The 27,645-nt window shown below is 40.4% G+C and overlaps 3 protein-coding genes across 4 annotated transcripts in view; 2 read left to right on the forward strand and 1 right to left on the reverse strand.

Annotated features, from left to right (window-relative positions):
- LOC120025911 (alpha-mannosidase 2-like) overlaps window positions 1–3,442 on the forward strand; it is a 68,878-nt gene extending 65,436 nt beyond the window's left edge. For both annotated transcript variants that reach the window (XM_038970629.1, XM_038970630.1), the window contains exons 21-22: window positions 169–282; window positions 927–3,442. In XM_038970629.1, coding sequence (XP_038826557.1) covers window positions 169–282; window positions 927–1,079 — 267 coding nt within the window. In that variant the 3' untranslated portion in view covers window positions 1,080–3,442. The remainder of the gene's footprint in view (window positions 1–168; window positions 283–926) is intronic.
- Window positions 3,231–18,225, reverse strand: tmem232 (transmembrane protein 232). The gene is made up of 13 exons (XM_038970168.1): window positions 17,995–18,225; window positions 17,547–17,658; window positions 16,855–16,960; window positions 16,397–16,554; window positions 16,136–16,235; window positions 15,844–15,971; window positions 6,589–6,731; window positions 6,239–6,346; window positions 5,809–5,978; window positions 5,300–5,517; window positions 4,354–4,511; window positions 4,162–4,240; window positions 3,231–3,759 (listed from the first exon to the last, which is right to left on the reverse strand). The coding sequence occupies exons 1-13, from the start codon at window positions 18,123–18,125 to the stop codon at window positions 3,574–3,576; spliced, it is 1,797 nt and encodes a 598-aa protein (XP_038826096.1). The 5' UTR covers window positions 18,126–18,225; the 3' UTR covers window positions 3,231–3,573.
- Window positions 18,226–18,356: 131 nt separating this feature from the next.
- On the forward strand, window positions 18,357–24,174 carry LOC120026098 (solute carrier family 25 member 46). The gene is made up of 8 exons (XM_038970902.1): window positions 18,357–18,832; window positions 20,079–20,121; window positions 20,311–20,368; window positions 20,590–20,667; window positions 20,826–20,926; window positions 21,519–21,575; window positions 21,836–21,893; window positions 22,791–24,174. The coding sequence occupies exons 1-8, from the start codon at window positions 18,583–18,585 to the stop codon at window positions 23,364–23,366; spliced, it is 1,221 nt and encodes a 406-aa protein (XP_038826830.1). The 5' UTR covers window positions 18,357–18,582; the 3' UTR covers window positions 23,367–24,174.
- The last annotated feature ends 3,471 nt before the right edge of the window (window positions 24,175–27,645 follow it).

A 27,645-nucleotide genomic window follows, 5' to 3' on the forward strand; every position in this document is an offset into this window, starting at 1 on the left:
CCCAGGTCTGTTGCAGAAGCAGCTCCTCGAACATGGCTATGGAAATGCAGCTGACCTGTGAAAGGGTGGTCTCTATAATTGCCCCAGTGTTGAGGCTGAAGGGGGGGGAGGGGGGGGAAACAGGAGGGGTCTTTATGGGGACTAAAGCGTTTCTCACTGGTCCTACAGGAGGAAGGGGGTGGGCCGTCGGACGAGGCAGCTTTGATTCTGCACAGAAAAGGCTTTGACTGTGCCCTCTCGAATAGGAACACAGGGCTACTGTGTGCCACCACGCAGGGGAAGGTAAGGCCTGCCACACACATGCCGGCACACTAGCACACACAGGAACACACACACACGTACACACACACACACAAATGAAAGTTGTGACCAAACACTTTATTAATTAGTGATTAAAGGGAATTTTAACCTGAGGGTTAAAATGAGGGTTGCACGCGATGCTCTTTATTCAAGCAGCTAGTAGTACCATTTTTTTAACAGAAATTAACTTCCCCTCGAGCAAAACGGCTCGAGTCACTTGCCACAGAAAGTGTGCAGTGAGGAAGGAAATTCCTTTCATTACATTTCCTCCTTTTCCAATGTCATGACAACTATAACAATGCAACCATAATCAGTTTAAGTGAATACATATCTCTCTCCAAGAGGAAGATCAAGGCTGTTATGACCAAGAGTGTGTTCATTAGAACATTTCCCAGAGTAGATGGTGAAATCTCTGTTGACCCAGGCACTTAATCTTAATATATTTAATAAGCCTGTTAAGTGTCCAGTTATATTAATAGCTTCTAAAAGGAAAGGCTATTTCATCGTGATCATCGGTGTCAAATCTTTCTATTGAACCTATCCATCAACGCCTTTCATAATGGGTTTTCCTATTCACACATGCGGGTATAACGCCACAGTTCATGTTTGGATTGGTTCTCCCACAGATCCGCACGGAGAAGCTGTTTTCTGAACTGAAATTCCAGAGCATCACCCCTGCGTCTCTTACTCTGATGCACACGCCTGAGGAAGGGTCGAACCAAGAGGAAATCAGCCTTAAGCCAATGGAGATCAGCACATACCGTGTGCAGCTGACATGAGCGCTGGCCAGAGAGTCGGTGATCGCCACGGAACATGCCCAACATCCGGCCTCTGTCCCTGTGCCGAAAAACATAGTCAGCGAGGCTATGCAGAAGCCTGAAATGCATAGGACATCCTTGGAACAGACAGAAGGAGGGAAAGAGGAAGGGGAGAGGATTAGGAAGAAGAGAGGGAGGACGAGAAGGAAGGAGAGAGGTGGAGAAGGAAAGAGGCAGGAGGAGAAGTAAATGGAACTTGTTTAAGCTTAATTCGACAAGTGCAATATTATATTGTTTGAGTCCAGTATACCTAGTTATGCTGCAGTCTCAGGTTCTGTATGTGTTGGGAACGTTTGTGTTGCAATTTCACTTGAACTTACTCTATCGGGAAGAGCACATGTTCAGATTTCCTTTTTCCACAAATATGATTTTGTACAATGTGATTCTTTGTTTTCTTTATACCGAGGTATGGCTTCAATCATAGTGGATATTGCTTCATGTCCTTGGCGTGCCTGAAAAAAGATTCGAAGGCCAACTGATTCTAAATATTAATTCAATATTTTATAGCGGTCAACATTTATATGTGATAAATTGTTAATTGCAAGTGAGATCTTGTTTTGTTGTCGTTCCAAAGAGCAAAAAATGTGCCTTATTTCACAGTTTTATAATGAGCCCTATGTACATATCTTTGTATGTTGTTCTTGGGAGAAAATTGTCACTTACAATTTGCTATCGATGCGAAATTTAATTAGTTGATGTCACAAGATTGACATGTGGCATTACATTAATTGATATGGGTCTGTTATTGTGACCTTCATATATGTACTGTGGTGAGTGATAAAACATTTTTTGTTGCTTTACACAGCCATCACATTTAAAAAAAAATATATATAATAATAATAATAATATCTTATGATAGCCTCAGTGCACTATATCTACTGCTTCAACAGAGATTTGCAATGTCCTCACTTACGCCACCACTTCTGTAGCTTCTCTTGGTAGAGCACACAAGTCGGATGTTTTGTTCATGACATTTGCAAGGGTGTACCAATCATAAAGCCATTCAATCACTTGCAGGTAAAAGGGAAACTGCACTGCGAGTTCACTTAGAATGTTCACACTGCATTGAGGTGGTGGTGTGAAAACAGACACGCCCCACTCTGCTTCTCTCTGGGAAGTTGTTATAATTGGATATTGATGAGGGGGAAAAAACACACACCTGTAGTGTCAACATTCTGAGTGAACTTTCAAGGCCGGTTTTCCATGGAATAAGCTTATTCCTGGATTAGAAAGCACTTTCAATGGAAATTCTGCATCATAAATGCTTTTTAGTCCAGGACTAGGCTAAATCTGTGTCCGGGAAACCGCCCCCCCTCAGTGTGGTTGATTATTATGTGCGATTGATTGAATGGGGGCCTACAGCCTAGATATCAAACTATGCAACTGATCCAACTCACCATTGATACAGTATATGCAGCAATCCCCCCTTTCTGCTAATGACATCCATCTGAATGATTCAAAGATTCTAAATCTACAATAGTTACATTCTTGTGACACATTTTGTTACTATGGCCAAAAGCGTACAACCGCTTGCTTAAGCATATGACACATGCCAAAGGTCACAAACCCAGTCATGTTTGCTCATACTATTTTTGTTCTGTTCTGTTCTTTCTTGTGACCTGACTGAGCCATTTGCAATTCCACTTCAACATGCTGCCATGGGTTTTTATTTTACGTTTTGACCACCTTTGTGAAATTCCAAGGAAACGCAAACCTTCTGGTAACGATGTTTATAATTTCCTTACATTTCCTGGGGTGTTTTGAGGTGAGCGTATCATAAGCGTGATACGGCAGCATGCCTAGCTAATAGGAGGGTCAAAGAATTGCACCTCCACTGTTAGGGTACGGAATCAGAAGGATTCCTGGGACATTGGTTGCTAAAAAAAAGTTCAAGTCTGTTTGTGTCAATGTAAATGAATGTGGAAACCATTGTTCCGTAATGTTTTTAATGTCGACGGGAATGTCAAAGCTAGTTTAATAGTTTCTATCATATCTGATTAAATGAGCAATTATTTTAAGTATTTCCGTTTGTGAGAGACGAAAGTCAACTTCAAGACAGAAGCTGGTCTGGGATGATTTGAAATCAAAAGCACGTTTGGGAAACAATATGCTTTTCTTGGTATAGAATTTCAATAGTTTTGGCTATCTTTACAAATCAGCGTCAGGGGAGGGTTTTGTGTGCAAATCTCTTTCTACCAATGTTGCTTGTTAAGAGTCACATTTTGTCACATTTTTCTATCTTTCTGTAAATATAATGTGAGATTAAAAAAGGATGAAACCCAAGTTACGTTTGCCAATTAAATGAAATAAAGTGCATAAAACAATTTGCACTTGTTGTATGCAAGACACTATTCCCTCCAAAAAATAATGCTAGATGCAATCACCATGGTAAAATGTTTTGGGATCAGTATTATAACAAAGAGCATGGCACAAGTAATTTATGTCTCTTTCAGATTCAGATTTGACCTCCCGTTTGTTGATATCCGGGAAGCTCATATGGTTTGGTGTCCTTCTTGACTTTTTCCACCCGCCTCCTCATAATCTCTTTGAATTGTTCCTCTTTTTCCTTTTGTACTTTCTCTAATTCATTCTTTTCAACATCTTCCTCCTCTGCCATTTTGATCTGTAGTTCTTTTTGCCACTGTAGTGAAATGAAAATACAATTGATTTGAATTTCCATCCCAAACATAGTTATTTTCAACCATCATCAGAAATTATAATGACTTCCATTAAGCTATCACTGCTAATATACTACACCATGCACAGTAAGGGTTGGCTAATACGCTTTTAGCAAGAGAACATCCTCAAAAAGCAATCAGTATATCCCCAGGCACAATGCCACCATAAGGAACACATCACACACACTGGAAAAGGAGGACATTCATTTCTAATTACGCTCTATGATTTGTTTTTGGCACATCTCTATTTATGCAAGGGACATTATCAATACAAATTTACATTCATAATTGTAATCTGCATATATCAGATTTGTAATACCTTGGGTGAATCACTTTTCATGTATGCCTTAATGTAATGCTCTCACCTGGTCCTCCACAATTCTCATCAAGTCAACATCTGTACGTGCATTGAAGTCCATGTAAGTTTGATATTTCTTACTTTTTCTAGAATAAATGTAATAACATCATGTTAAATTACATTTCACTTATTTTCCATAGTTACATAAAGTATTGTAGTCATAACACAGAACAATTTAGCCAAAATCTGTTTTCTTTACCTAGGGGCACTGTGATATTCCTCTGGATGTCTGGTTGGATGCTGCATCTTACTGGCAGGGCCAGGGAGTGTTTCTTTAGGCAGTGGAGGACAGGCTTCCAGCCTAGGCCTGTTGGAGGGAGGTGGTTGTTCCTTCTTGGCCTTGGTGTAGGGGGTGAGCTGGAGAGGCGTGGGGGGCAGGTAGAGCTGAGAGAGGGTACATGCTAACCTCCAGGTGATCAGTTGGCCAGGTAGACTAGCAGGTACGCTAGAAGCAGAGGAAGATGATGATGGCTTCCCTCTCTCACTGAGAAGACTGCTCTCTGGAACATTAATTTCAGCCTAGGAAACAAATAAAATAGCAGTACCTTAACTTATGTTTAAAAAATAAATCAATAAGTTAGTCATTTTAGCAGTTATGCCTTTAATTTGCAAAAACTTGGACAGAGTATTAAACAATGCCATGGTAATAACCACAGTAATGATAAAATATGCTAATCTTTAATTGGATCCATAAATCACCAAAAACGGCCTTTGTTCCCGTTGTTTCGATCAGAAGAACCAGTTGAACATTTTTCTGATGCAAATTATATTTCAGCTAACAATAAATGTGTGAATAAGAAGCCGAGTTGCTGATTCTGTTTGGATTTTAAGACTGAATCCTCTCAGTATACATGTAATTGATATTCGTTTTCAAAATCTTCCATACTATAGACTGTGACAAATTTCAGGACTTTCAGGATTTTCCTAATGATGTTATTCAGCTCGAACCTGGTAAGCAGATACGTTTGTGCTTTAAACAATGTTTTGTAAAGGGAAAAGCAGTTGTGACAATACAGCAGTCAAAGACATCTTTCCTTTGAGAGTAAGTTGACATTTGAGATGAATAAGGCCCAGAGTTTATCCTGACCATGTGACCGGACTAGGAAAAGATCTGAACCTTAGAGATATCAAAAACAACTCCGCACCTCTATAACCCGGGCGGCATCTCCGACTCTCTGGTCTGTCTCTTGGCACAGGTGTTCCTGCAGAGTGATCCAGGCCACATTCCTCAGCCCCTCCTGCAACACAGCTCCGCTGAGCCCTCGGCATACGCACACCAAAGCCTGAACAGCACTGTAGCGCAGCTGCCAGGCCTCGGCGCCAGCTAGCGAATGAACAGATGACACCACACTCAGTGAAAACCCTGACAAACTGGAGACCAGGATAGGGAATTACTGCTTTAGACTTTTGGTGTAAAGATAATGGCTAACGCAAGCTGTTTCATTGGATCGTACTCTTGCTATAAACTGTAATGTATGCAATGGAAGTTTAGGCTAATAAATCATATAGGCATAAAATCTGAAGATGATGAAAAATCTATTACTCCCACAAACCAAAACCAAAATAAATGTGGCTATTTTTGTACAATGCTCATGTTTCAGTGTTTGCTTGTTTTTCCACTATCTCCATTCGTCATGCCACTTCCTGGACTTACAGTGGTTCAGAAGTTTAAGCAGTCCATCAGTATTGTGATATCCTGGAGGGGTTTGACTGCCCAGCAGAGCTGTTTTCTGTATCTCTGCATTGCTGCTATGCTGGCATATGTCTGCTAACACAGTGGTATAGATGTGTTCCAACTGCCATGGCCAGCAACCACTCTGAGACATACCTCCCTGGAAAAGAGGATGACATACCTAATCGACTGAAAGAAATTAAAAGAGAGAGAAGTTAATTTAGTGTGTGGATATGGGCTGGCTTTACCAGAACCAGATTTAGCCTAGACCTGGCCTAAAAAAAGCATGCTCAATGGAGAATCTCCAGTTAAAAATAACTTTTAGTCCAGGACTAGGCTTAATCTTGGTCGGGGTAACCAGCCCATAATATGTATGGCAGTTAATAGCTTTACGTTTTCTTCTATAATCCCATCCTGCTCTGTCTTTGGGTTGATGTGGAGACTCATCAACATCTGAAGGCACAACAAGCTGGACTTTGCAGCCTCACCCAGAACCATTAATCCCAAAGCACAGTCCAACCTGGATTTAAAATAGATTTTAAAAAATGTATTAATTTAGAATAAAACACTTTGATTTGGATGATTACACAAGTCTTTGACTTGATACTGGTATAAAATAAACATTCATATATTTATGAAGAATGATACATCAGGAGTAATGTATGAACTAATGTATGAGTGATGTAGTCTACACTAATGTTGCACTAATGAAAAGTTTGACTGTTGGAGAGAACAAGATTACAATACACAGCTCAAACCAACCAGTTGTCTTTCTGCAGCTCCTCTCTCAGCATGATGAGGTGGTGCGCCACTTGGGAGAGCTGGCGGACATTGTTTTGTACGCAGTACCAACTGAGAAGACAATGCCAGAGCACCTGGTTCACGTCATACTCCTGACAGTCTGCCTGAGCCTACAGTACACAACAGATCACATATGGAAAGCATCGGGACGTAGCTACGGGATATGCAAACAGTATACAACGGGTGGGTCTAATCCTGGACGCTTATTGGTTGAAACCGCATTCCAGAATGTGTTTATTCCACAAATTACCACCGGCTAAAGCTATGACTTTGAAATGCCTATTTACTCTGTTCCATCTCACTGCGCGATCCACTGTCTCATCAACCCAGCCAGGCAATTTATATGAATTGCTCAACTTGATCTCCACTGTAAAAAGCATCTTGACATTATCTCCTGTTTCTTTTAGACTAGCAACTGGTTTTCAATAGCGGAGATTTGTATAACCCTTACTCTGTCTCACTGACATTTGCAATATTGTTTCAGTATTGACATTCGACCTCTAGCTGTCCCATAGTAATAAACTGTGTAAGGGTCGGGATGAGATTGACAGCTTTTCTCAGCCAGGCGAAATCATGAATCAGCATAATTTTTATGGCTATATAGAAAGAAATGTCAATAGAAAACAGGTCGAACGAAACTAAATGCAGCTAGTTTGCAGCCTTTCCAGCTTCAGTTTGAAGTGATTGTGTTAGCTGTGTTGTTGGCTAGCTACTCTGAACAACAGTGTCCTGACGAGAGACCACATTTTCTATGCCAGGCGAAATCGCCCATCATTAGCTCATTGTTGTGGATGCAGATCTGCCAACTCTCACACATTGGCCAACTCTCACACATTGGCAGTGAGACACACGCATTTGACCCTCTTCTCACGCATTGAAAAGTACTGCTTTTATTTTTCGAATTAGTTAATTGTATAGTCAGCGCGTTAACTTTTCAACGGTGCTCCAAATCGTTAAGAAATCGGAGCATCTGCGCCTGCAATTTAACATCACGAGCGGAACCTCTCCCACTGTCCTGTTTTGCAACAGCACAGTGAACAGCGGCACATTGAAGCATATGATTGGTCTAGTTATGTAAGGGGTCAAGGGGATTGAATGCATGTTTTAAAGAAACGCCCCTAAAAAATTAGAGTGGAGCTGAATGCAGAGCGAGAATGTTCTCCGCTGAGTTTATAAAACTGTAAAAAGAGCAGCACGGTAGTGCTATTTTATGTACAATGTTAAACATTTTTTTGCTGTTACTCCCGTCCCTATTATTGCAGAATGCAGCCTTTTGACAGCATGTACTAAAGTCGATTTAATCCACACTCGCATTAGTCCCCTCGTTTGGTGATTGGCATTTAGACTGTGACAAAGAAAAGGTATTAGACAGATTTACAACAGTGGCGGTTACTGCCGTTTATGATGAGGGGGGGCGATTTTCTTTTTTCTATTACAGCATGTTTGATGGCTGTCATTCATATTCCATCTACCCAATTCAATGTAACATCGATAGGTTTAGGCTACTACATGATAGTCAAATTTTCCCTATACCCATCATGAGGTTGCTACAACCTAGCCTGAATGAAAGTTTACAACGTAGGTGCACACAGGTTGAGAGAAAAATTTGAGATGACAGACAGTGACACATGGACAGACAGTGACCCATTCAATACCGCCTTGCACATGCTTGCCTGCTTCTAGCTTATCTAGGGTGTAATCATTAGTCCAACAGTTGCAAACGAGTTTCTATTGGACAAATTCTAGTCATTTCCCCCGTTTCATTTGCTTCCGTTTAGCGGAATGAATACGCACCTGATCATGCATAAACACAGTTCACTTTCATAGCAGCCACGTTGTATTCCTTCTCACCTCTATGCACTCTCCTCCTCTCACCTTTTCCCTTTGTTTGTGGACAATAAACAACACATCAGCTCTATGTGACCAGGCGAAAAAACCTTTCCAAGCCAAACCATGTCATAACCGCTACACACAGCCTACATCGTTGTACCTATATTAGCTAAAGTAACATTCTAGTCAACATAGCTAATAAAACGAATATGTTAGTAAACCCACTACAATCATGCAGTAAGGTACAGTGTACAGTCAGTAAGCAGTTACACCGGCAGGTGCCGGTGGCAATAAATTAATAAAACCAAAAGCGTACCTTGACTTGGAAGAGTTCCAGTGTTGTGTTGGATAGTCATAGCCACCTAGCTAACATAGCATTCCTCTGTTTGAGCCGGGTGTTGAGTAACTAAACAAGCCAGCTGCATTTGCTAGCTAAGTAAGTGAAACTAAAAGTGAGAAAAAATTACTCACCCTCTCTCGCTTCTCCTTCATTTTTGAAGAAATTCATATGTTGAAAACTGTTCAACTATTGTCTTTCTCTTTGAGTCAACTACTCACCACATGTTATGCACTGCAGAGCTAGCTAGCTGTAGCTCATGCTTTCAGTACTAGATTAATTCTCTGATCCTTTGATTGGGTGGACAACATGTCAGTTCATGCTGCAAAAGCTCTGATAGGTTGGAGGATGTCCTCCAACCTGTCATAATTACCGTGTAAGTCTATGGAAGGGGGTGAGAACCAAGAGCCTCCTAGGTTTTGTATTGAAGTCAATGTACCAAGAGGAGGATAGCTGTCCTCCGGCTACTCCATGGTGCTACCCTACAGAGTGCTGTTGAGGCTACTGTGTGTTTTCATCAATTATTTGGTGATATGTGAATATATTTGGTATAGTTTTATCGAAATAGCTTTTCAATGTTTTACCATTTTTATTTTTATGAAATTCACTGAGGAGGATGGTCCTCCCCTTCCTCCTCTGAGGCACCTCCACTGACCTGCAGTATGTTTTAGCAGGGAAGTTTGGTAGGGTGACCTTATTTGTAACTGTGAAAATCATTTTGTCAAACAGTTTTGAACCGAAAAGTGTAAGTTGATTCTAGAGGGGGGAATGAATATAATAATTCCTTGGTTAGGTTGTAGGGACAGATTTATGTAATCTTGTTTTCAGGAGATTTTATTATCCATTTACTTTATTTAGTCTGATCAGTGGAACAATTCTCATTCTTAACAATGGGCTAAAATATAGGGTAATTACTGTGCTCGTCACCAAGAACACTACCGTTATTCCCCAGACTTATTCTATTATTCCACTTCTTCCCAATTTTGCCAGTGTAATCACATATCTGATATGCGTACTTGTGTATTTGAAAATGTATGATATTTTTATTATTATTGCAGCCATTCTTGGACAGTTTTGAAAAAGTTATACAAATAAGCATGGGATATTAAATGCTCCAGGAATCCAAAATCATTTTTGATATTTTAGTAACGTGCACAAGCTAGGCAGAGATGGTAGGGGTCTCACAACTCATAAACACATATTTTGTCTATTTAGAGTAAGATGATGGAAAGGATCTTCAACTATATAGTAGGCATAAGTAGTAAGGAAGTAGCATTGTAAGAGCTACTGTAAGATCTCCTGTTTCTGTAGCGTGAGGCATCTTGATGTAAAGTACACCCCCTGGACAGGACACAAGTCTATTGCAGGGCCTTACCACCTACAGTTGAAGTCGGAAGTTTACATACACTTAGGTTGGAGTCATTAAAACTTGTTTTTCAACCACTCCACAAATTTCTTGTTAACAAACTATAGTTTTGGTAAGTCGGTTAGGACATCTACTTTGTGCATGACAAGTAATTTTTCTAACAACTGTTTACAGACAGATTATTTCACTTATAATTCACTGTATCACAATTCCAGTGGGTCAGAAGTTTGCATCACTAAGTTGACTGTGCCTTTAAACAACTGGGAAAATTCCAGAAAATGATGTCATGGCTTTAGAAGCTTCTGATAGGCTAATTGACATCATTTGAGTCAATTGGAGGTGTACCTGTGGATGTATTTCAAGGCCTACCTTCAAACTCAGTGCCTCTTTGCTTGACATCATGGGAAAATCAAAAGAAATCAGCCAAGACCTCAGAAAAAAATGGTAGACCTCCACAAGTCTGGTTCATCCTTGGGAGCAATTTCCAAACGCCTAAAGGTACCATGTTCATCTGTACAAACAATAGTATGCAAGTATAAACACCATGGGACCATGCAGCTGTCATACCGCTCAGGAAGGAGACGCGTTCTGTCTCCTAGAGATTAACGTACTTTGGTGCGAAAAGTGCAAATCAATCCCAGAACAACAGCAAAGGACCTATTGAAGATGCTGGAGGAAACAGGTACAAAAGTATCAATATCCACAGTAAAACGAGTCCTATATCGACATAACCTGAAAGGCCGCTCAGTAAGGATCAGCTGCTCCAACACCACCATAAAAAGCCAGACTACGGTTTGCAACTGCACATGGGGACAAAGATCATACTTTTTGGAGAAATGTCCTCTGGTCTGAATAGAACTGTTTGGCCATAATGACCATCGTTATGTTTGGAGGGAAAAGGGGGATGCTTGCAAGCCGAAGAACACCATCCCAGCTGTGAAGCACGGGGGTGGCAGCATCATGGTTGTGGGGGTGCTTTGCTGCAGGTGGAACTGGTGCACTTCACAAAATATATGGCATCATGGATATATTGAAGCAACATCTCAAGACATCAGTCAGGAAACATCAGTCAGTCAGGAAGCTTGATCACAAATGGGTCTTCCAAATGGACAATGACCCCAAGCATACTTCCAAAGTTGTGGCAAAATGGCTTAAAGACAACAAAGTCAAGGTATTGGAGTGGCCATCATAAAACCCTGACCTCAATCCTATAGAAAATGTGTGGGCAGAACTGAAAAAGAATGTGTGAGCAAGGAGGCCTACAAACCTGACTCAGTTACACCAGCTCTGTCAGGTGGAATGGGCCAAAATTCACCCAACTTATTGTGGGAAGGTTGTGGAAGGCTACCCAAAACGTTTGACCCAAGTTAAACAATTTAAAGGCAATGCTACCAAATACTAATTGACTGTATGTAAACGTCTGACCCACTGGGAATGTGATGAAAAAAATAAAAGCTGAAATAAATAATTCTCTCTACTATTATTCTGACATTTCACATTATTAAAATAAAGTGGTGATCCTAACTGACCTAAGACAGGGAATTTTTACTGGGTTTAAATGTCAGGAATTGTGAAAAACGGAGTTTAAATGTATTTGGCTAAGGTGTATGTAAACTTCCGACTTCAACTGTATCTATTTCCTTAGTAGGCATAAACCACCTGAACATTGATATTCATTAGATTTTCCTTGAAAGTTGGGTGATTTTGAGAAATTATTGGTACAACAAGAACCTTTTCAAACACCCAGCACTTTGGAAACATATATCAGGGATGTCCAACCCTCCTGGAGAGCAAGCAGGATTTTCTTCCAGACCCATTTTAAAAAGAGATTTCACCCAAATTACAAAATACTAAATGTTTGTGTCTTTACCTTGGAAGCAGTCTATGGACAAGGTGACTCCAATATATGATTTGGTTACCCACTGTCATCAACCATTAATATTTACATTTCCTGTGCAGAAAATGTAGTTGAAACACTCCCCTGGCACGTGTCTCATACAACTTTACACCTGAGAACAGGGATCAATCCCTGACTCCAACCTTCCCACTGTTTCTAGCATTTGGCTGTGTCCCTATCTCATTTCATTACTGTTTGAATAAAGTGTCAAACCACCTAAAGCAATATGTTTTTGTTGCATTCTTGACATTTCATCCCCCAAAAATCTAAAAGTAACAAAGTTGTCAAATTTTCGGGTTTATTTCATGTTCAAAGCATACTAAAATACACCTGAAGTAGAGATGGCAAGGTCTTTGCCTGGAGAACCCGCAACCTGCAAGAATTCAGAATCACACCCACAAAGGAGGACGCGTAGATCAAATTTACGAGCAGCGATGATGAGGATCACCCCAGACGCTCAGAGGTCGGCTCCTCCCAAGATTTTTTAGATCAGGAAGAGGAGCCACGCAGGTTCCCCAACAAGAGAGGGAGAGGACGTGGAAAAGGCCAACACAGAGGGGGAGGAAGAAATCAAGACTATCCAACCACACGCAGGACCAGAACAAGGCTGTGATCAACATTTCTGGAGAACCCCTTTATGATGGTTGTGTAAGGGTCTTGTCTAAAGGACTGTCCTTTACAGCCACGTACTCAACTAATGAATTCACTACAAAGATTGACCTATTTTGTTTATACATCTGAAGGTCTGGTACAAGCAAAACATTTCTCCAACTAGACACCAGTGTTTCAGGTCAGGCAGTTTCTGTGCCCTCAAAAACACATTTTAAGCCCAAGTCCACCTTTTGTCCCATTGTCCAGAATGCCACACTAAATACATGCACCAAGAAGGTGCATTTTGATGTGGAGAATCTGTTTAAAAGGTCAAATTTACTCTAACCAAACACGACATAACCTTTCTAAGACAGAGGGGGATGCAGTTGAATCATTGTGGATGGAGGAAAAAAAATGGATGGATTGTGGTTAAAAAAGCAGACAAAAGGTGGCGCTACCGTAGTATGGAGTAAAGACAAATATGTGACAGAAGTCTACCGTCAATTAGACAATGATGAATTCTACCGATCTGAATTCAACCCTACAGAGGACCTAAAAACTGAATTGAAAGGGATCCTCACAGAAGCTAAGGAGAATGGCTACATTTCAGACAAGGAGTTAAAAAAAGTATTATCTTCTTCCAAAGGTCCACAATAATCTTGAAACCCCCCCCAGGTAGAGCAGTGATTAGTGGTAATGAAAGTCTGACAGAACCCATCTACAAGTACATTGATTACTTTATTAAGCCTCATCTGCCGTCACTCCCAGCCTATCTTCAAGACACCACAGATGTATTGAAAAACATTAAGGAATTGAACAATATAGGTACAGCTTCCTTTTTAGTCACCATGGATGTGGAGTCTCTATACACCACCATTAAACACAAACAAAGATTGGCAGCTATGTACCATTGAGTACCTGGCCTGAAACTGAGATGCCTCCCACAGAATTCATTGTTTCACTGACTGAATGGACTCTTAATAATAACATCTGTCTTTCAGGACCATATTTTTAAACAAGTCAAAGGATGTGCCATGGAAGCTTGCTACAGCCCTTCCTACGCTGGTTTGTACTTATGTAAATGGTAAAAATGACTTCATTTTGGATCCTTCTAAAGACCAGTTATTAGACCAGATTATATGTTTGGGACGCAATATTGATATTTGCCTGTTCTGGTCTGGCTCAGAAGATGAACTTATTTCCTTCCACCAATAACTTAACAGCATTAACCCTAACATCAAACTAAGTAGAGAGTACAACAAGGAAGACATAAATGTTTTGGACCTTGACATCAGTAAAAATGACAAAGGTTGTTTGCACACATCAATCTTTAGGAAGCCTACAGATGGGAATACGATTCTGAGGGCAGACAGCTTTCACCCCAAAAGGCTAAAAGAGAACATTCCATATGGCCAATTCCAAAGAGTCCGCAGAATTTGCGATCAGGAAACAGATTACAGTGTCAAATCTGCTGAATTGGAGAATCGCTTCTTGAATCGCGGTTACAGTGCTCAGGTCCTGAAAGATGCAGGTATAAGGGCCGGACGACTTGACAGAGAGAACTTGTTGCAAAGGGGAGCACACTGTGATGTACCAGAGAGAGTGTACTTTGTTACAAAATACAGAACTGAACTGTGGTTTTTAATTTTCCACCCTGGTCATAGGACTAAGCCATGTCAAAATACATAGCATTTCAGGAAATGAGCTTTAAAAAAAGTAACTTTTTCCTGGAGAAGGACCCCCAGTCCCCCATCTAGCGGTTGTGCCAGGGGGCAATGAAATTCACATAGCAAATCTCACTCCGAGCTTTCTTCAAAAGTTGGCAGGCCTGTGGATGTATCCAAATAAATGTCACTAGAAAACAGCTTAAACAAACGCAAATGCAGCTACTTAGCTGTTATTCTGGCTACACTGTTTGACATGACTGTAAGTTAGCTGCAGTTGACTAGCTAGCAAGCAAGGGATAAGAAGGTTGTCAGTCAGTATGGCAATGGAACATTTGGAATGAACAACTGGGTCGCATCCATAGATACAGAACAAAAAGACTTAACTGGGTCGCGTTTCTGGCAACCAAACCAATAGAACGAACAACCAGCCGGCTTGGGTATCAACCATAGATTTGTGTCGGGACTATATCTCCTGAAAGGATTAAATAGTATGAATACATTTTTTTTTTTAAATTAAAATATTTTAATCATTATTTGAATATGTTGGTAACCCGTTGTATAAAAGTGATAATGCCCTCGAAGCCGGTGTTTGGAGGATATATTGGCACGGTTTGCCAGCACTCAACCTTGTCTCGGGACTAACAACACCCGTGCCAATATATCTTCCAAATACCGGTTTCGAGGGCATTATCTCTTAATTAGTCACCTAGATAAGTCATGTTGTGTTATGACACAGTGCAACATTACACATATTGACATGCATTTGAGTGAATATGAATACACTTTTCCAATGTTAATCTTAAACTAATCTTAAACCAAATTCATTTTTGGAATAGACTGGATTTAAATGAATATATGCCACTTAGAAGAGTATTATCCAAAGCAACTTACATTACAGCACTGGTAGAAAAAGTACCCAATTGTCATACTTGAGTAAAAGTTAAGATACCTTCATAAAAAAGAACTAATGTAAAAGTGAGTCACCCAGTAAAATACTACTTGAGTAAAAGTCTAAAGCTATATCATCTTAAATGTAATTGCTAAAATGTACTTCAGTATCAAAAGTAAAGTATAAATAATTTCAAATTCCTTATATTAAGCAAACTAGACGGCACCATTTTCTTGTTGTTTTTTAAATTTACGGATAGCCAGGAGCACACTCAAACACTTAGACATAATTTATAAACGAAGCATGTGTGTTTAGTGAGATCAGAGGCAGTAGGGATGACCAGGGATGTTCTCTTGAGAAGTGTGTGAATTGGAAGCATTCAAAATGTAACAAGTACTTTTGGATGTCAGGGAAAATGTATGGAGTAAAAAGTGCATGATTTTCTTTAGGAATGTAGTGAAGTAAAAGTATAAGTTGTCCAAAAATATAAATAGTAAAGTAAAGTACAGATACAACGACCTAAGTAGTACTTTAAAGTACTTTTACTTAATTAAGGGTATATATTATGGGCAGCACTCTTAACAACTGTTCCACCAGGACCAAAATAAATATTTTAGGAGATTTGTTAGAATTTGGAACTCTTACTGATGCTGAATCCTCTTGAGAAGGTCCCAGTCCACAAATGATCTCCCCTGAACGTAACATGAAGTGCACTGAGAGCAAGATGTTTGGATACGGTTGGTAGCATGGCTCACACTGAGACAGAGCTAAAAGGGAAACAACAGTTTACAGCCATTAGTTGTGTTTTTCAACAACACAGTTTACATCAATTAGTTGAACCTGCATGTGAACACACACAATAATTACACTATTACAGTATATTACTATGTAAAAGTAGAATGAATCACTATTTATCCATCTAGTACTCTACCTTTTAAAAAAACGTGAAGATGGCATTTGCTTCTTTGGTATCCACTCAGGTTTCCAGAGATGTGAAAGAGAAATAGTCTCAAGAAGACCAAATATCCCAGCTAAAAGAGCACAATAAAGTTACAAAGGTGAACTAAATATAATGCAATTCAAGTTCTTACCCTGTTTTAGGAGTATGGCTGTTCTGTAAACTTGTTACATAAGGTATTTTTTCCCACACAGTGACACGTACTTAAAAGAAACATAGATCTGTCCACTCTACCTTGAGTATCTTCACTTCACAGGTGTACAAATTGGGCTTCTGAGACGTATCAGCACAGACCCAGTACAAGACTGACTCTCCCAGGTAAAAGAGGGCAGGAATCTGTTCTGCATGCACTGGAGCATGGTCCAATGACATCAGAAGGGAATCCAGGGTATCTAGAGGTAACACAATGTTTGTCTTGATTTAAACAAAAACGGTTTGTGTTAACAGCTATGGCATTAACATATTATTCATAATCATTATAATTACCAAGGCCCTAAATCTTTCCTGACCATGTGACCTGACCAGGAAAACCTCTAGGCTCTAGTTGCATAGTTATAGTAATCTATAGGGCCCTGAGTTTTTAATGGTCAGGTCAAATGGTCAGGAAAAAAATCAGGGCCCAGCCCAATCATTACAGTACAGTTATTGAAAAGTGCACTCTATGCACAATAGGTCTCTCAATAATAACCTACCATTTTGAATTTTACCACGGCACAAACCAAGCAACAGCAGCTCTGTCCATGCCAGAGGAAGCTGAACGTGGTCGCCCTCACCCATGCATTTCAGTCCAGCTCTGCGCTGTTGAGGAAAAATATGATTACCTTGAGGTGTACAGCAGGGATGGGGTCAATTCCATTTCAATTCCAGTCAATTCAGAAAGTAAACCCAATTCCTATGCCACATGTTTCCTAATTGAAACACAAGAAGAGAATTGGAATTTCAATGTACTTCCTGAATTGACTGGAATTCAAATGGAATTGGCCCCAACCGTAGTGTCCAGTTAAATAGCCTCACATATTTGATTTTGTCACCATCTGCTGGGAATTCTGTGAACTGTCACAGAAAATGGTTGAGAAATGAATGCGGGACATTGACACCTGGGCTGCGTTCAGTACGAAAAACATTATGGTACGTCCAATTAAACGGAAAAAGGGGAGGGTTGGGTTGTGGTTTGGGGAACGCTGTCAGCATGGCCACTGCCCTTTAAATACGTACCTTCAAAGTCTACTAAAGAAATTTGAAGAACGTTTTGGAGAAAGGTGTTGTTCAGTACAAGACGTTATGTAATGTAACAAACATTTAATCGAACTGAACGCACCCTGTATCGTTTGCAACAGAAAATGAACATATGAGCATTTCTTATTGGACATGTCCAGGTAAACACCTTGCTTCGGCTAAGTAGTTGTCGTGCCAGCTCATTATACTTGTCTTGTTCCTCAGAGCCCTGGGAATTGTTGTACTTTTTGATAAACTCCTCTGTTATTTCAAATGGGTTTCTGTAAAATAGACACATTTTACCATACAGTAGGCATAAGTGAAGACAACAACCTTACAGTAGTAAGCTATGCAATTTTTTACGAAGGGGTATATACATTTTACAAAAATATATCGAGATTGAAACATTAAAACATAATTCTGGCAGTAGCCTAAATTGAGTTCGTCCAGTCTAGCTCATTTTGCAGAGACAGAGCTTGAACCAGCAACCCTGAGGTTATTGGGCAAGTTCACCACCACCTGTGCCATATGGTCCAGACCTTTACACACATACAGGCTATAGGCTACATTACTTAATTAAGATCAAAAAGGGACAGTGCAGTAAACTCAGTCCTTACCTGGTAGCCTTTGAATTGGTTGTGATTGTTATTTCCTGAGCTTTTTTGAAAAGTATTTTTTGCAAATCCTCTTTGTGGGTTTGGGAAATTATACCCAAATTATGGACAACTGGAACTTTAATTATAGGCATCTTGCACAGTTTTATAAATACAAAATGACAACATAGGCAGCTTTCATCATTTTGTAGACACCTGTTTTCCTCGCCTAGGTCTATGGAATTTCACTCTCATCTCGTGTACATCTGTCTCGTTTGTTTTGCTGTGTTTCCATGGACGCATGGCAGCGATGTCAAATAAGTGCACAAAAAAATTACGTATCCCACAATGCAATTTGGACGCGGAATAGAACGAAACAACTTCCGGTTGATCAGTTGACAATTCATTCGCGTTGTTTTGCTAGGTACATAGCTAGCTATCTAACGACGTCATTTAGAGTGGCTAGCTTGCTAGCGGGCGAAATTGATGTTATACAGTGGTTAAGTTTTATATTTAATGTGTTCCTCGTAGATTTTAAGAGGGATATAGTTACACAAATTTGACCAATCGTGATACCAGGGAGCTGTCACTCCTATTTAGCTCTCAGGCAACATGACTTCTCGGCGTCCGGACAATTTCGATGGCTTAGGTTACAGGGGTAGGGAGGATCCTGCTTTCAGTGGGGGCTACAGTGGAAGGTCATTTAATAATTCCTCTAGTGTTGACCTACAGAATTGGGTAACAACACCGCCAGATATTCCAGGTAGCCGAAATTTGCATTTTGATGACCGTACGCCCCCATTTGAAGCGGCCCCTGCAGCGCCTGGTACTCAAGATACCCTGCCCACGGCTCCTCCATCCGGTAGGGGATCGACATCATGATCATTCCAGCAATGCTGGCCCTTTTCATTAACAGCAATGACAACGACACAGTATCATCACTGGGTCATGAGTGTTTCGAAAGTGAAAGCATTCACACATTTCAGCTGGCTAGCTAACGTTAGCTTTTATATGTTAGCAGTGTCAGTAGAAGACGTTTTGCTTCTTCGCCTTGAAATCTATGTTTACAATAATTTACCAGTCACACAGCTGATATGTGTGCAATATAGGGATTCAGTGACATTGAAGTACAAAAACATTTAAGTGCAGAGCACAAACTAGGCCTAAAAATAGACGTCCATGACTGGTTCAGATTTGGTCTGATCCGTAAAGACGTCTATGTTCACAAGTTTGGACTGCACAGTACAGTTCATCTCCATCGTTCATTGAAGTTGATGGTTCATTTACAACAAAACCTTTCGGTATTGCCAATCATTTCAATTAACCATTTCACTAGTAAAGCACCCTTTGCTGGCTCTAACAGCCGACCAAACAGTTCGCTGCCTGTTCTTAGTAAACTGATGGAGAGAATTGTGTTTGACCAAATACAATGCTATTTTTCAGAGAACAAGTTAACTGCTGACTTTCAGCATGCATATAGAGAAGGCCACTCAACTTGTACTGCACTGACCCAGATGAAACCTGATTGGTTAAAATAAATGGATAATAACCTGCCAGCACATGGTTGGATAGTTATTTATCCAATAGAACCCAGAGAATGTTCTTCAATGACAGCTTCTCTAAGATCAGATATGTCATCGCTGACACCCCATTCTTTCTGCAGACATCTTTTGAATCTTAATTCGGAGTGGATATTGGATAGTGTTGGGAAAATGCGGGAGAAAACTGAGGGAGATTTGACCTAAATTCTGTTACCAAATTTTGCACCTGCACAGTTCTTCCAGTAAATGTGTTTTTGAAAAATGTTCAGTGTTAATGTTTTTTGTTTGGCATTGATTTCAAGTGAAAAAAATTGGCGTCTCAGCGCAATTCCCTTACTGTGAAATTGCCCACATCTGACTAATACGTGTGCCAGATACCCGGTTTGTAAACGACAAACACAATTAAAATAGTCTGCTGCTACGCTACTCAATCTGTGACGCTCAAAATAGTTATAAGAAACTACTACTTATTGAGTGACTATGACTTATTAAAACAGAGCAATAAATAAGGTTTGCGATTAAATGTTGCTGTTTGATATTCACATGTATTTGTTCTTTCCCTTTCAGAGCAGTTGAACAGATTTGCTGGATTTGGTATCGGGCTTGCAAGGTAATTCAGTGTTAGGCCTATCTACGGTGGTAGTTCACCAGTAATGTCAAGAGATGACTATAATCCAACTTGAATTCATAAGAAAAAAAATATTTACGTCATTGGAACATTCTATACAGTAGAAGTGTTTGAGAAATGGAAAATAGTAGGCCTATATTCATTTATTCACACCATGACTTCTTCTTCCAGTCTCTTTACTGAAAATGTCCTGGCTCACCCTTGCATTGTGTTTCGTCGTCAGTGCCAGGTAAGCATACGGTCAGGTTAGATACTGTATGTGTTCCACCTTAGATGTAGTCTGTAGACTCCTAATTTTCTACCATACAATATATCAATCTTCCTGGGTATATCACAGTTGTCCATTAGAATGCTCCAGTGCGCTTGAAGTAAGTATGAATGAAGTAAGTTGAAATATGTAGTAATATTAAATGTTCACTATTCCTAATTCAGTTTTTTTGTGGCTTCCAGGTCAATTATCATGCCAGGTGCTACCATCTGTCCCCATTGACTGCTCTCAGTGTGATGTATAATGTCACCAAGAGTCAGGTAATAAATGCTTTTCATGAACCCAAAACCCAACATACACTGTATGTTAGGACTAATTGTGAATCACAAAAAAACGTTCAAAAGATATTGAAAATGTGAATTTGGGGCTGGCATTTTGTTTTTATGCCGGTATATTGTTGTTAATTCTCTGCTCTCAGGGTCCTAAGGCCTTATGGAAAGGAATGGGAAGCACCTTTGTGGTACAAGGAGTCACATTGGGCACAGAAGGCATCATTAGTGAATGTACTCCACTACCACGGTATGGATTATATTTTAGACAAGAAACCTAGCTAACAGGTCGCAAGAAACCTAGCTAATGGGTGTGAACAGATATTGCCCTTAGTCATCGCCTGATCGCCCACCATATCCTATTCCTTATGGATTAGCTTTGACAAGACTTCAATGAACACGTTTTAAAAAATGTTTTTAATGCTGTTGATAAAAATCGAGCACAACATCTACTGCGAGTCATTTTAGATGCCGTTAAGTGTCAAACTTGCATTCACGTTGTAATGTAGCCTCTACCAGAACATGCTGAAGTGGCCGATTCTACTCAGAGGGGCCATATCTCTCTCAGCTTCCAAGGTTTCCAGTGAGATGAGCAAGACATCCCAGTAGCAAAATCAAAGACCACTAAGAACTTTAAATGAATGGGGGGGAAAACGACATAATACAAAACTATAGCACATACTTCAACAATAACTGTTCAAGCAACACAAAAACTAGTTTTAACCAGTCTTTTTAAATTCTTAAAAATCACAATCATGTTGAATCTCCTTATTTGAACATATGCAATAAACGAATATGAACTGTTACCGTGGATAGAGGTCTGACTATGTTTGTTTCCTCAGGGAACTCTCCCACAAATGGAACCCCAAGCAAGTTATTGGGCATTTGGTTCTGAAAGGGTAATAACATTTATTTGCTTTGTTTTATAATGGATGTTTTTCATACTGTAAAAAGTAGTGACAAAGTATGTTTGGTGAAAGTGGGGATTCAGTTGCGTAACTATTGATTGCCAATGGATATACTTCTCAAAACGGTGCAGTGTAATTGAAGGGACTTTACCCGTAGTAAATGCTGGTATCAGATGGTGTTGATAATATCTTTATTCCGGTAGAACGCTTTGATCTTTTGAACAGTCATTGTGTATCTCTCTTTCTTACAGTTTGACCTATGTGGTTGCCATGCCATTTTACTCAGCTAGTCTCATTGAAACTGTGCAGGTCAGTGAGTCCATACTTATATGAATGATGATTCGGTTGTATTTTGGCCACCCTTATCTTGTCCATCGGTATCGCTTCTATAACTCCCCTTCACTTTTTAACTGACTTTCCCTAAAACATAAAGATAATCGTGAGCGTGAAGACAGTGGTGTAAAGTACTTAAATACAAATACTTTAAAGTACTGCTTATGTAGTTTTTTTGTGGTATCTTTACTTTATTATTTATATTTTTGACAAATTTTACTTCTACATTTACTAAAGAAAATAATGTGCTTTTTACTCCATACATTTTCCCTTACACCCAAAATGCTTAGCAGGACAGGAACATGGTCCAATTCATGCACTTATCGAGAGAACATCCCTGGTCATCTCTACTGCCTCTGATCTGGCGGACTCACTAAACACAAATGCATTGTTTGTAAATTATGTCTGAGTGTGCCCCTGGATACCGGTACATTTTAAAAACAAGAAAGTGGTGCCGTCTGATTTTCTTAATATAAGGAATTTGAAATTATTTATAGTTTTACTTTTGATACTTAAGTATATTTTAAAACAAATACTTTTAGACTTACTCAAGTAGTATTTTACTGGGTGACTTTCACTTTTACTTGAGTAACTTTCTATTAAGGTATCTATACTCTTACTCAAGTATGACAATTGGGTAATTTCCTATCACTGTGTGAAGATCATCGTTCGTCCATTGCCTACCTAAGATAAATATGATCTTTATGTTTTTGGGAAACTCCACCTTTGTCAGTATCAAAGAATCAGTACATTTTACGATTCCTTCGCAGATCTGGTCATTCCAATCCAAACACACAAGCAAATATAATTTCAGGCCGTTCTTAACTATTCTGCAATACCATACCAATGCTGTCCCTTGTTGTGTGTCCCCAGAGTGAGATCATCCGGGACAACCCTGGCATCCTGGACTGTGTGAAGGAGGGTGTGGGCCGGGTCATGGGCATGGGCATCCCCCACAGCAAGCGCCTGCTGCCCCTGTGGGGCCTCATGCTCCCCACCGTGCTCCACGGGGTCCTCCACTATGTGGTGAGCTCCACCGTGCAGAAGCTAGTGCTCTTCCTCCTGCGCCGGAGGAGCCCGGCAAAACAGCCCGTGGACGGCTCAGAGACAGTCCAGACCATGCTGGACGCCTACTTTCCTGAACTCATGGCCAGTTTCGTGGCCAGTCTGTGTGCCGACGTCCTCCTCTATCCGCTGGAGACGGTGATGCACAGGCTCCACATCCAGGGCACGCGCACCATCATCGACAACACGGACCTGGGCTTTGAGGTCCTGCCCATCAACACGCAGTATGAGGGTATCAGGGACTGTGTGAATGTGATCCGGCGAGAGGAGGGAGCCCTGGGATTCTACAAAGGCTTCGGCTCCATCGTGGTGCAGTACTCGCTACACGCCGCCGTGCTGCAGATCACCAAGGTGATCTATTCCACCTTGCTGCAAAACGCTTAAAGAAAAACAATGCAAAATATTACTAAATGTTTTTTGGGCTGGTGGTTCCCCCCCTTTGAAACCTGTTTTTTTTCTCACGTGAGTCAGGGTTGTGCTCACTGCAGAGAATGTTGTCCTAAAAAAAAGGAGGAAAAAAGGAAAATACCAAACGATGACTTGTTCTTTTCTGTCCAGAAGCACATTTCAAGTGTTTGCCGAGAGTGGTGTTCCTCACGTAATTGTCACCACTTCCACTGTGTCACAAAGTACTTAATATGTTCTATAACGTATGGCATCAACAAATATCCCCAATAGTCATGGAAGTTAAGTGTATATTTCCTTCTATCTGTCAAACAAGCTCATCCTGGCATCATTTATGTGAAGTATCAGTCAGTAGTCTTCTCTGCAAATCATGTTGACATGCTTTCTCAGCGCTTTTCTGCTTTGTATGAATGTGACAATTTGTTGGTTTTGGGTTTGTGTTAGCACTAGCAGATGATGGATTGTGCCAGAAATGTATGTACAGAATGTCTTTAAATTATTCTTTGCTTTAGGAGTGATAATGTTGTGTGTGTAGGTATGTATCAAGTTGTTCACATTTTGGCATCCACAGAGTACAGTACATTGTAAATTTATGAACAATTTAAAGATATTTAGTACGAGACTAGGAACATGAGCAGATAATGTATAATTTGTGCAGATGGATGATTGAGTTTAGGGATTTTAAATTATTGAACTGCCTCTGTGTTTAAGGACTTTACGGAGCTCAGAGTAGGGAAATGTATAAGATCGCTTGAGAACCTTGCTGAAAATAAATGGCTGACTTATATTCGCTGTGCGTTTGTGTAATTTGAACAATGAGTTCTCCAATGCCAAGGACTGACAGCGATAAAGTAGTTACATCATTGACTCCAAATGCAGTAGGAAACCAACCAGCATTCAGATAGTTTACCTCAGAGACATACACCAATTGTTCAAAACATTAGGAACACCTGCTCTTTCCATGACAGACTGACCAGGTGAAAGCTATTATTCCTTATTGATTTCACCTGTTAAATCCATTTCAGTCAGTGTAGATGAAGGGGAGGAGACAGGTTAAAGAATGATTTTTAAGCCTTGAGGCAAGGATTGTGTATGTGTGCCATTCAGAGGGTGAATGGGCAAGACACAAGCTAGAGTAGAATAGGACTTTATTTTCCATCCAGGATGGACATTTTTCTTTGGCATCACCTTCGATTAAAAGGATCACAGATTTAAGCACCTTTGAACAGGGTATGGTAGTAGGTGCCAGGCACACCGGTTTGAGTGTGTCAAGAACTGCAACTCTGCTGGGTTTTTCAAACTCAACAGTTTCTTGTGTGTATCAAGAATGGTCCACCACCCAAAGGACATCCAGCCACCATGACACAACTGTGGGAAGAATTTGAGTCAACATGGGCCAGCATCCCTGTGGAGCGCTTTCGACACCTTGTAGAGTCAATGTCCAGATGAAGTGAGGCTGTTCTGAGTGCAAAAGGGGGTGCAACTCAATATTGGGAAGGTGTTCCTAAGGTTTTGTACACTCAATGTGTATTTAAATATGTCTCTGATTTACATGTACTGGACCTCAGTATAGGGCTTTTAATTGGGGCAGTTACACTGAACAAAAATATAAATGCAACATACAATAATTTCAAAGATTTGATTGAGTTACAGTTCATATAAGGAAATCAGTCCGTTGAAATAAGTTCATTAGGCCCTAATCTATGGATTTCACGACTGGGAATACACAGATAAAATAAAGGTAGGGGTGGATCAGAAAACCAGTTTCAGGTGTGACTGGGGCTATTGCGGCGACGTGTAACCGCCACACTGGCAGTCATGAGTCATGACCGCAGTATCACCTGTCGCAGCAAGAGGCCGCATGCTCCTCAAACAGTGGTTGATGCTTGGAGTGAAATAACCGAAGTATCCTACCCAAAAGGTGGGAAAGCGCCTTCCATTCGCTGTTTGATAATGGGCCATTCGAAATCAAAACTAATTTAACACAGTATTAGTAAAGACAATATTACATTGAGAATAGTCTGATGGGTGATAGTATGATCACTTTATGAGAGAACAGTGTGTGCAGCCTGAGGCAAGGAACAGAGGGCAAGCTTTTTTTTGTGACTTTCTCAAGTCATCAATAGCCTATAGTCGCATCATGCAGCCTATTTATGTATTGATTTCTAAGACATTCTAAGGTTTGTATCAACACAACTAAAGTTGCCAAATAAATCTAAATCTAGCGTAACCTATAGGACCTGTTTCAAATGATCACTTTTATGCTCAACATAGCCTTCATATACACACTCAGGAATGGGAAGAAAAAAAATGTATTCAGCTAAATTTAATTATATTCTTCTTACTATAAAATCAAATAATGGCAAGGGACTTATATGCATGTCTTGTCTGCTAAATGAACAAGCCTACAGCCTATATGGCATGCTTTGTAGCCAGATAACATACAGCAATAGCCCAACTCATATTCTGTTGATCTGAAATATAGTTTCTTTAGACCTATCTAAAATAGATAATGGATTGTTATATATTAAAGTGATGTATTATTAAATTGGATTTATTGGAGATGCTAAATGTGTTTATGTTAATTATTGGTCAATTACCATGAGACCGAAAGTCTTGCATGACAAGAGCCAGCTGATAAATTGTCAGGACCGCCAGAGAACTAGTGTGTGAACACCATTTGCCTCATGCAGCGCTACACATCTCTTTCGCATAGAGTTGATCAGGCTGTTGATTGTGGCCTGTGGAATGTTGTCCCACTCCTCTTTAATGGCTGTGTGAAGTTGATGGATATTGGCAGGAACTGGAATACGCTGTTGTACACGTAGAGCATCCCAAATGTGCTCAATGGGTGACATGTCTGGTGAGTATGCAGGCCACGGAAGAACTGGGACATTTTCAGCTTCCAGGAATTGTGTACAGATCCTTGCGACTATGCATTATCATGCTGAAACATGGGGTGAGTGCGGTGGATGAATGGCACTACAATGGGCCTCAGGAGGATCTCATCTCGGTTACGCTGTGTTTTCAAATAGCCATTGATAAAATGCTATTGTGTTCGTTTTCCCTAGTTTATGATGTCAACTCTGTTCACAAATTGACATCAGTAAACCGCTCACCCACACGATACCATACAACAATATGACTGCCATCTTCCCAGTGCAGTTGAAACCGGGATTTATCCACGAAGAGCACACTCCTCCAGTCGCCATCAAAGGTGAGCATTTGCCCACTGAAGTGGGTTACATTTACGAACTGCAGTCAGGTCAAGACCCTGGTGAGGATGACGAGCACGCAGATGAGTTTCACTGAGACGGTTTCTGACAGTTTGTGCAGAAATTTCATCAGCTATCCGAGTGGCTGGTCTCAGACGATCCCGCAGGTGAATAAGCCGGATGTGGAGGGGCTGGTGTGGTTACACGGGGTCTGGTCTACGGTTGTGAGGCTGGGTTGGAAGGACTGCCAAATTCTATAAAACTACGTTGGATGGGGCTTACGGTAGAGAAATGAACATTCAGTTCTCTGGCAACAGCTCTGGTGGACATTCCAGCAGTCAGCATGCCAATTGCACACTCCCGCAAAACTTGAGACATCTTTGGCAATGTGTTGTGTGACAAAACTGCACATTTTAGAGTGGCCTTTTATTGTCCCCAGCACAAGGTGCACCTGTGTAGATTATCTTATCTTTGCAAAGGAGAAATGCTCACTAATAGGAATGTAAAAAAACATTTGCACAACATTTTAGAGAAATAAGCTTTTTCTACGTATGGGAAATGTCTAGTATCTTTTATTTAAGCTCATAAAACATGGGACCAACACTTTACATGTTGCGTTTTATATTTTTGTTCATTGTAGATATCAGGCGACCATAAGAGCAGCTCTCTCCAGGGGAGGCTAGATGAGAGGACTGTATGGTGGTCAAGTGTAAGGTATGCTTCAGGCTGAATGTGTTAGTCTGCCCAGTGCAGAATATACCCTCACACACAGATCGATGTCTTCATTATGATAAAGTGGTCTGACTAAGCTCAAAGTAGGAAACCCTCAAATGTCAGTAGTGGCCACAGTTGTGGGAACTCAATTTTTGAGAAAAGTGAAATTATCTATTTGATTTTATCAATTTGTAGATAACCCTTTGGTGTGTTGTCAATCAGAGGTGTACCCTTTTCAATCTGAGTACGTAGTGGTTATTCAAACTATGAGATCAGAGATTTTATGGAATGGGGTGAGTGGGTTGAGATTTCTTCTGTTAGATGAAGTG

The sequence above is a fragment of the Salvelinus namaycush genome, chromosome 31, assembly GCF_016432855.1.
Source record: "Salvelinus namaycush isolate Seneca chromosome 31, SaNama_1.0, whole genome shotgun sequence".
Taxonomy (NCBI): Eukaryota; Metazoa; Chordata; class Actinopteri; order Salmoniformes; family Salmonidae; genus Salvelinus; species Salvelinus namaycush.

Excerpts from the sequence above, each read along its gene's own strand:
- tmem232 (XM_038970168.1), bottom strand. The coding sequence starts at position 18,125 with ATGCCTATAATTAAAGTTCCAGTTGTCCATAATTTGGGTATAATTTCC. Across the intron at positions 17,659-17,994 it reads ACCAATTCAAAGGCTACCAG|AAACCCATTTGAAATAACAG; the intron begins GTAAGGACTGAG and ends TCTATTTTACAG. Across the intron at positions 5,518-5,808 it reads GCTTAAACTTCTGAACCACT|GGTTTTCACTGAGTGTGGTG; the intron begins GTAAGTCCAGGA and ends CCAGTTTGTCAG.
- LOC120026098 (XM_038970902.1), top strand. The coding sequence starts at position 18,583 with ATGACTTCTCGGCGTCCGGACAATTTCGATGGCTTAGGTTACAGGGGT. Across the intron at positions 18,833-20,078 it reads GCCCACGGCTCCTCCATCCG|AGCAGTTGAACAGATTTGCT; the intron begins GTAGGGGATCGA and ends TTTCCCTTTCAG. Across the intron at positions 21,894-22,790 it reads GTCTCATTGAAACTGTGCAG|AGTGAGATCATCCGGGACAA; the intron begins GTCAGTGAGTCC and ends GTGTGTCCCCAG.